Source organism: Seriola aureovittata, chromosome 15, assembly GCF_021018895.1.
Source record: "Seriola aureovittata isolate HTS-2021-v1 ecotype China chromosome 15, ASM2101889v1, whole genome shotgun sequence".
NCBI classification, from domain to species: Eukaryota; Metazoa; Chordata; class Actinopteri; order Carangiformes; family Carangidae; genus Seriola; species Seriola aureovittata.
In genome coordinates, this window is record NC_079378.1 from 11,490,554 (window position 1) to 11,500,106 (window position 9,553).

The 9,553-nt window shown below is 38.1% G+C and overlaps 1 protein-coding gene across 1 annotated transcript; it reads right to left on the bottom strand.

Annotated features, from left to right (window-relative positions):
• Nucleotides 1-2,153: 2,153 nt before the first annotated feature.
• LOC130182793 (sodium-dependent phosphate transport protein 2A-like) lies at nucleotides 2,154-9,465 on the bottom strand. The gene is made up of 13 exons (XM_056397942.1): nucleotides 9,403-9,465; nucleotides 7,823-7,976; nucleotides 7,555-7,698; nucleotides 7,297-7,408; nucleotides 7,017-7,212; nucleotides 6,254-6,406; nucleotides 6,132-6,135; nucleotides 5,549-5,716; nucleotides 5,274-5,390; nucleotides 4,604-4,728; nucleotides 3,795-3,907; nucleotides 2,952-3,235; nucleotides 2,154-2,836 (listed from the first exon to the last, which is right to left on the bottom strand). Exons 1-13 carry the CDS (start codon nucleotides 9,463-9,465, stop codon nucleotides 2,541-2,543), a joined length of 1,929 nt encoding a protein of 642 aa, XP_056253917.1. The 3' UTR covers nucleotides 2,154-2,540.
• Between the last annotated feature and the right edge of the window lie 88 nt (nucleotides 9,466-9,553).

A 9,553-nucleotide genomic window follows, 5' to 3' on the forward strand; every position in this document is an offset into this window, starting at 1 on the left:
CTTGCTATTGTTATATAATTCACTTAATTATGTTATATGCACATTTTAAACCAACCTGCAGCTGAGAGGTGCATTTCTGCAAAGACCAAATGCGGATATAAACATTTCCTGCCTCTCGATGTACTGTATAGCTAAGCCTTTTATTTAAAAACCACATGCTGCATGTTACTTAGAAACATCTGCATCACTAGACTTTCTCACAGGCAACACGGAAAGTGCCAAATTAAATCTTGAGTTGAGACTGACAGTTAAAAACCACAGCTTTTTTCTTTGTCACTGCCACAGTCACCGTACCTCATTTGAAACTCTCTCAGGACAGGTGGGACTCGCTGTGTCTGGTGTTAACACAGATAGACATAACCTTTTTTGCTTGACATAACTGTCCAGTTAGTTGGCATTCCACATTACAATACAGCAGACTGGCAACCATGTGATACTCTAAGAGTTTAATTTGCTAATATAAATCAGTTAAGAATTAGATTGTTGTATCATTCTTTGCTTAACTGAAAAGAATGTTCTTATGGTGTAATGATATAGCAGTTATCCATAATCTTTTGATTTAATGTAACAACAGTTAATCAGTGGCTGTAACAACATGGCAGGAATTAGGAAGAAAAATTTTAGCTTACTTTTTCAGAAGTAAGCTAAAACATTTCAAGAAATGTATCTCATAAGAAAGAACAACATCAGAGAGATGTTGTATACTCAGAACAGACAAAGAGCATAGCCTTCCAAATCAGCAACTTTGTAATAGAAAGTGTTCTTTCGCATGTCTCCTCACACCTCAACGAGTAGGTAGAACTACATTTACATATTAAGTTACAAAGCAGAGAAAGTGTGATCTTTTTTTCCCCAATACATTCTTTTGTGTTTGTTTGTGTGTGTTTGGTTTTCAGGGAGTATTTCAGGGTATTTCAGTTTTTAATTTTGACAACAACTTCCTTTTGCTCTCCCTCCCAGAAGGGTCCTGTGTGCTTTTGTCTGGCTGGAAGATGTGATCGCTGTAGTGGGTGCTGGTCTCCTCCCTTCTCTCTTCAAAAGGGCATCAGCTTATCTTTATGGTGCCTGAGTCACTTCAAGCAGTTTATCTGAACACAGTGAATCAGGAGCTCCAGTCCTTGATTTTTATCAGCCATGGTGGTGCCTTTGTCCAAAATCTGGATTAGAGCTGTAACAATAACTTGATGTACAGAAAAGCAATCATTCTATGAATCGATTCATTTTGAGTAATTTTTCAAGCAAAAATGACAAGCGTTCCCCAGTTCCAGTTTCTAAATTGCAATGATTTTCTGCTTTTCTGTCTAAAGTGCTAATAAACCCTATATCTATTATCTTCTGAATATCTTGAGTTGGTAGGACAAAACAAGACATTTAACGACTTCAACTAGGACAGGCATTGTTTACCATATTTTGACATTTTATTGACCAAACTATTAATCAAGAAAATATTTTGCACATTAATTGGTAATTAAAACAATCATTAGTTACAGCAGTAATTTAGATGTCCAAGTCATCCAAAATACGCTCTACCAACTATTTTTTTCTACAACCTATCTAGCAACTGATATGCCAACCATTCTCTGTGGAAATGTGTTTGTGTGTTTGTGTTCAACTCAGCCTCTGACTGAACTCCAGAAACCAGAAACCATGTGTGTGACTGACCATTAACCACCACAGTTCTTTTCTTTCTCAGTTTTTTTTTTTTTTCTCTCTCTGTCACAGCCACAGTGCTCAGTTTGACACTCTAACAGACTCATCTCTGCTTTTAATACACCTTAACATAACTGTGTAGAGTTGAGTTTGTTCATATGAATCACTAAAAACGGTCATTTACATAAAAAACAAAACAGAAATATTCATGTATTCCTTCACTTTAAGCAGCGCCCACAAGTACTGTGTGTGTGTGTGTGTGTGTGTGTGTGTGTGTGTGTGTGTGTGTGTGTGTGTGTGTGTGTGAGAGAGAGAGAAAGGCAGCGAACATAACATTTTTAGCTTTAATCTGCTGTAAGAACAGTTGATCAGAGCCAGTAACATCATTAATTACTTTTCCACACTTTTTTCCAACATAGATTTTTTATTTTTCAATGAGGGGGAAAAAGCAACATTAAAACAATGTTAGACTTCAAACATTTGCCAGTTACATACACAAGAGAAGTACTGCAATGCTTAATGTTCTAATTCTATATATGAACAAAGCTTAAGTATATATATATGTTTTATATTTATATTTGCCTGTTCACACTTGACTTAAGCTTCTAAAAAAAGTCCTCCCGCTAGCCTGTTAATAATCATCACTTTTTATGGTGGTAAGGAACCGACAAGCTATTGATTAACTGTTCATGCTTTACTCATGTGAAAGCAGACCACCTTCCCAAAAGTTACACTAGTTCTTCTTATAGTGCAATGAGTTGGTGCAACCAGTTACAGATGCCCTGGAAATTCCATTTTCTGTTTTGTTTTTTGTAAAACATTTTCTCACTGATGAACCGGTCTTTGAATTTATGAAACATCTGGCACCCCTTAGACACAAGATAATAGCACTACAAGTGAGTGCTAATCAGTTGAGTGCCCTGATTGTTTGAATCTGTGTTTTCCTTGATGGACCCCAAAGCACCCATGTTGCAGATGTTGTTCTCTGAAGACATGGTGGTTGTTGTTTTGTCTCTGTTGTTATATTGTAGATCACAACATCCAGGTTTGCTGAGTCCTCTTTGTTTTTGCCAGTTCTCATCAGTCTCTTGTGCTTTCCCATTCTGCTTCCATTTCTCCATTGTTTTTCTATCAGGGTTGACAGAAATGACCTCCACTGGGACATCATTTCCCTTACAACTCCAACCTAGACGTGAAACACACAGCAAAGGGTAAGAATTTCAGCTAGATTGGTGTTATAATGCCAACAACATACAGTAAAGTGCTTGAGTTTGTATCATAATAGTAGCTGAGATATTTACCTCTCCCTTGCCTGCACCACAGGGTCACCATGGTGATGAGGTTATCCAGGGGCTGCAACGAAGTCATCCAAAAAGGGAGGAAGTCCCAGTTCCTCAGTCTGAGTGGCAAACAGTGAGGCCTCCTTGCCTGGAGCATGTTTACAGTGGCAACAGATATAATCACCATAACAACTGGCACGCCAATCCCAGTCATCACTTTCCAGCCAGCCATGGAGAGGGCAAACACGAGGGATGGGAGTAGCAGGAAGCAGAGGAGAAGGTACAAAACGGCAAACCAGCGGTATCTGTGCATGTGTGAATTATGTTAGTTTATCCACTCTCCATTATGCAGTTTGATTATGCCTTCGCTCCAGTGGCAGCCAGAGCTGGAATCATTATGTTTTTGGGTTGTCTGTTCTGTACATCCGTTTGTGCTTGTGAACACGATATCTCAATAACGCCTTGAGGGAATTTCTTCAGATTTGGCTCAAACATTCACTTGGACTCACTGAACTGATGAGAATTTGGTGTTCAAAGGTCACTGTGACCTCACAAAACATACGCTAAGTTTGACACAATTTAATACAAATGTCTAACAGACTAAAATTATGAAGTGATGACATTTTATATACGATCAAAGTTCAATTTCACTGTGACATCATAATGTTCTTCAGAAACATGTCTTGCCATTATTCAGTGGTGTAACTCAGGAAGGGGAGGTTGTGCCCATATTTCCTGCAACTTGACTCGTTGGCAGAGGCATACAACCACAAGGCAGTAAATGGCATATTTAGATTTTCCTTGAAGGTCTTGCTACTGTAATTCTGTTTGTCGTGACTAAAAACAAAATTTTGTTTCTCATACCTGGCAGTGCAGTTGCCAAGGGCACAGGCCATACGTATGGGTAAGCGGGTGGCTGGTATGGGATACCACAGCAGGATACCAAGGAGGTTAAAGAAAAAGTGACATAAGGCAACCTGAAACAAACACAGAGGTGATGATAAAAGATGCTGTCAAAAGAGTCACACAAATAGAAAACTAACTTGGATGGCATCTTAAAAAGGGTGTAGGTAAATGGTTGGTAGAGCATTGCTAGGTGGTTGCTAAAAGAGAGGTGCTTTCTATGATATTGCGAGATTTTTTCTTTAAGTCATCTGTGATAGTGTCAGAACATTTTGCTAAGTGGTTGTGATGTTTTGACTGCTAGCAAAATAGCTTTCTAAATGTGTGTGGTTAACAAGGTGACTCACACAGTTAATAGTTTTACATTAGCCACTAGGTGGTTTCTGTGTGGTTCTACGTAATAGTAGGGTGTTGTTAGCTTATCATGAGTTTGTTTGGGATAGTTGCTATGGTGATACTGTGTGGTTGCTATGGTTGCCAAGGTCAGGTACTGCATGTTTGCTTGTTTGTATTAAGCTAGTGCTTAATTTCACCAGAAAAGTGTTTATACTAACAATGCTATTGAAACTTATATGTGTGTTAAGTTAAACTTACAGTGATACATAAACGGAGAGAAAGACGTAGAGAGAGAGAGGCTTGAGCAAAGACATAGAAAGTAAAGAGAATGAAAGAGATACTGTGACAGTTTGAGCACCATACAGAGATACATGAAGAAAAATTGTGTGCGTGTGTCTGTGTGTGTCTGTGTGTGTCTGTGTGTGTCTGTGTACCTGTGTGGCTGCTGCTAGCTTATCTCCTGGACTAGCCAGGGCTGCAAGTGTAGCTGTGGTAGTGGTTCCGAGGTTGGACCCCAGGGTTAAAGGGTAGGCCCTTTCAATACTGATTACACCGATCCCTGAGGGTTCGTAGTATGATTAGCAACAGCTACCATAGCTCCAGTTCTGCATTTCTCAAAATCTACACTTGAGACAATTCATAAACAAGAGAGCGATACAAGCTAACAACAAGAAAGATCAACTGTAAGGCACTTTTAGGAAAAGGTGTGAAAAACATTTTCTTTTTTTTTTTTATAGAGATATGTCTATAACTGAACAAATCTCCTACTCATGGAGCATTTTTTCACAAACAAGCTTAACCATTATCTGGCCAATCCTGTTAATGCTGAACTGTAAAAACACTTAGGAGATAATTTATTAACTGTTGAAGTGGATAGCAAAAGAGATATTGCTACCATTTCCAGTTACAAATGGCTTATTTCATGTACAATATGTAGCAAATAATGATGCAGCAGATGTAGTGAGCAATTACAGATGTTAACGAAACCACAAATAATAAATCGATATAAAGTTCAGTTTGCTAGGTATAAAAATGCAGTCGTATTTTTTTAATTATATTTTCATTTTCTTTATACCCTTAATTTTGTCTTTGTTTGTGTATTACCTATGAGAGGAGTGATGGCAGAGGTGAAGACAGAACTACTTTGAACCAAAAAAGTCATGCCTGCTCCCATTAGTACAGCCAGATAACCGGCCAGCCAGGTAAAAGGGTGAGGGAAATCTACAGGACATGACAAGATGGGAGAGGTGGGGGTACATTATCATTGTTAAATTTAAGATTACAATTCTAGATTACAAATTTTAGGTTAGCATAACTGGAAAAGCTATAGGTTTAGCTGTAATGCATTTAGGAATAGTGATGTCATGTTGCTCTATTACCTGTGTTAATGACTTTATTAATAGCACTGGCCACCTTGCCCTTTAGCAGGGAGTTGAGCAGTTTAACCAGCAGTATCAAACAGCTACACAGCACCAACAGGGAGCACGCCAGGAGGATCAAACCTATGGCCAAGTCTGACAGAGAGCAGTCCACAAAGAGATGCCTGCCTGAGCAGAGACACAGAGATATGATATCGTGAGGGTCTGATGCACAGAAGAAGTGAGTTTGAGTGAAAAACAAAATTCGATTACCAAAATGTGATGGAAAGAGAGAATGCAGCTGCTCTCTGGGAACAACTGACAAAACTGATTGATGATTGATGAACAAGTGAAATCTTGTCATTGAAATGTACAAATAGAAGGGAAAATGTATGAGAGGAGAGATGTTATTCTATAGACCTAAAAACCTAAAATTAGAGAAATGCTAGAAAATGACAAAATTGCGTACATTTCTGTGTATGTTCTGAAAGGTTGTGAGTTCCCCAGGATGTTTCATTGTCCTGTCAGCAATGATAAACAGGTAGAGGGCACACTGAGGCAAAGGGATGGAGGAGAATGCAATATAATGTAACACATTCAGTACACTTCTAGTTTTGCACATTCAATATATGAACAACCCTACTTTATAGATGGTGAAACATACATGTAAGTAGCTTAATGTGCCTAACTTAAGTGAGATAAATATGTCACCCCAGGGACTAGGACATGAGAAGCAGCATGTAGTAATTTCACATTAATATGGGACATTTTTGGTATCAATACCTCCACAGTTGTGCTTTGACACCACTGCTTCACCAGACTCTTGTTCCTCACACTCTGGTCTCCCGTAGCGATCGCTGTAATGACTGACCGATCCAGCTGCAAAACCAGAGCCATTTTATTACATTATTGTCATACTGTGTTAGAATTACACTTTATTGCTGCCATCAATTGTCTACAAAGAAATTACACATTAACCTTAAGGATGGGAATAAGACCTTTGTGTCCCTAACTCAGATGTACACAATGTCACATTGTCACAATGTCTAGCTCTGAAAAGTGTGTCTGAAGGGCCATGTTACTACTTTCCAACTGGAAATTAATTGCTCGAAAGCTGCTTCTTTCTTTCTGCTTCTTCTTTTCTTTTTAATCTTATGTCTCTAAGCTTGTTTGCCCCGTTTATTCCTGTGGCTGTCTTTAATTCAACAGATAACAACAATACAATTATGCAAAATCAGTTTGAAAGGTGACATTTTTTCTAGCATGGCGCTTGTAAGCTAATGCTTTTTATTAACTGTTTGGTACGATTTTTAGCAAAAACCTCTAGCACCCATTCTGAAGAGCTTCTATTGATTACTTCCTGTTGACTGTTAAACTCGCAAGTTGTGCTTCCCAGGTATCTGACCCTTACTGGCTTTGCTTCTGTATCTGTCTTGAATACTACTATAATTTATTTTTTTCTGCATATGTAAATACACAGGCAAAGTACCTGAATAACCATTTTAGTAAGTGGCTCAGTGAGGACTTTAAGAAGTTCAGGAGCTTCTTCTCCAGTACTGAGCTGAAGTGTGTAGACCAAAGCCTGTGACAGTTGCCTCAGTAATCCACTCACAGCTTCCAGAGGGAGAAGCACCAAAACTGACAACCAGTTAAAACAGTCATGGACTGTAGCCCCAGCAAATGCCCTGGAGTAAAAACAATTACAGATGTTACTTTCAAATACACATACCTACAATTATTATATGCACATCTCACACACACAGCCGTACCTTTCAAACTCCTCTCTCTCTCCAGCCTGCATTAGGGCAACTATGGTATTTGTGACTGATGTTCCGATGTTAGAGCCCATGATGATAGGAATCGCCGATTGAACATCCAGTACTACACAGAAAGACATAATTGGACAAAATGTGTTGATCTGTGATATGTGGTATTCAATTAGCCAGGTCTTGTCAAAGTGCTGGCATTAGACCTTTCTCCATAAGAACTCTAAGAAACGTTGTTGGATTGTTAAAACTTTAACTCACAACCCGAAGAGACAAGGCTGACTATGATGGATGTGGAGGTGGAGGAGCTCTGGACTAACACTGTCACCAGTATCCCCACCACCAGCCCTGCCACTGGGTTAGACAGGATTGCATTTTCCTGGAAGATATCCCCTGCCACCCTGCCTAGAAGGGAGAGACGAAGAAAAGGAGGGACAGACAGTAGGACTGCTTTAAAATTCAAAATCAAGCTGAGCATACAGTATATTCTAAGAGTAACTAAAACTGACAATTAGATGACAGTTGTTACCTCCAGATAGTTGAAAGGCAGAGCTTAAAACGTCAAGGGAGCACACGAAGAAGTACAAAAGGAGAAAGAGGAGTGGGATTTTGCAGAGAGCAGATACAACTGTTTTCACTCGCTCTGATCTCGGCTGAGTTTCCATGGTTCGGTTCTGGAGGTTCTGGAGTAGAAGTAATAGAAGTTATATTTGTAGTTGTAGCTTAAGTAGTTTTACTAATGGTGGGAATACTTGTTATAGTTATTTTAGTATTTAATGATTTATATTACTACTACAGACCACTACATGAAAGGCTACTGTGACACACTACTATATCAATGTAAGAAAGAGCAAACATTTGTTTTTAATATTACAAAAGTTCATTCTAACCAATATTGTGATCAAAACACATTAATTGCAAAACAAAAATGACTTGCAATCAGTGCTGCTTCAAGTATACAGATTGTGCAAATAATATTATTTTATCATACCTTGGGTTTTGATGAAATTGTGAAAATTCCTTCAGAAAGTGATTACCGACTTAGATTCCAGTCGATACTAATAAGTAAGAAACAAAGAAATAATAGCAGAGGAGAAAAGACGAGCCAAAGAACTGTACTTTTTAACTCATCCACTTTTATATAGTAAAGGTAGAGAAAAGAGACAAAATTAGACACGAGAAGATGAGAAAGAGGACAGAGAGACATGGCAGAAAATGAAAGGGAGGTGCTACTGTGCAGTGTAGATTAACTCTATTAGTAGAGCATGGATGACTGATTGTATAATGGAAAGCTAAGGCTGTCTTCATCATTCTTTCTTTCAATCCTTCTTCACTAAAGTGTGGATGTATATCATAGTTTCATGTTTCAGTTTAGTACTCACTTTACTATTTATAATTGGAGTACTACAAAACTCAAAAAATATGTGAAGTCATCAAAAAATTATGTATATTTCTATTAGATCTTGCAATGTATGAATGAGATGGCATAAAATCAAAGAACAGTAATTTTGTTGTCTGAAAAGGCAAAGTGGTTTCAAAACAGCACTGCATTATGCTGATGAAGCAGCAACATCTAGTGGTGGACTTAAGCTGATTGTGTTCACAATTGTTGACAGTTGTAGCATGTCATATTGTAAACCAAAATTAAGTAACAGTACAGCAAGTTTTTTTTGGGGGGAACTCTGTTGGTACTTCACTAAAAACTATTATGTATGTGAACATCTTTTATCTTCATCAGTAGAAATTGACCCACACATCCACATTACTTCCTCTGTCTTTTGCAGATGAAATTATGATTTGTTTTTACATTTCAAATTGTGCAAACTGTACACTAACACTTGTGTATCTTTAAGGACATTTTTGTTTTCATTTTCCATTCTTTGATCATTTAGGTTGTTAATGTAATAAATTTTCAGGCTGGGTAAATTTTTTATTTTTTATTTTGGTTTCGTTACACCATGTGACAAAGCGCTCTACTTCTGAACTCCTTTGTAGAAATAGGTTCAAAGTGAAGACAGCATATTTCCCGCTAGAAATTATTATTCACTGGAATCATACATGTTAATATCGCGATAATGTCCATATCGTCAAAAAATATACTACACTGACCAAAAATATAAACGCAACACTTTTGTATTTGCTCCCATTTTTCTTCTCCTTCTCCAAGATCATCCATCCACCTCACAGGTGCGCCATGTCAAGATGCTGATTACACAGCAGGAATATTGCACAGGTGTGACTTAAGCTGGTCACAGTAAAA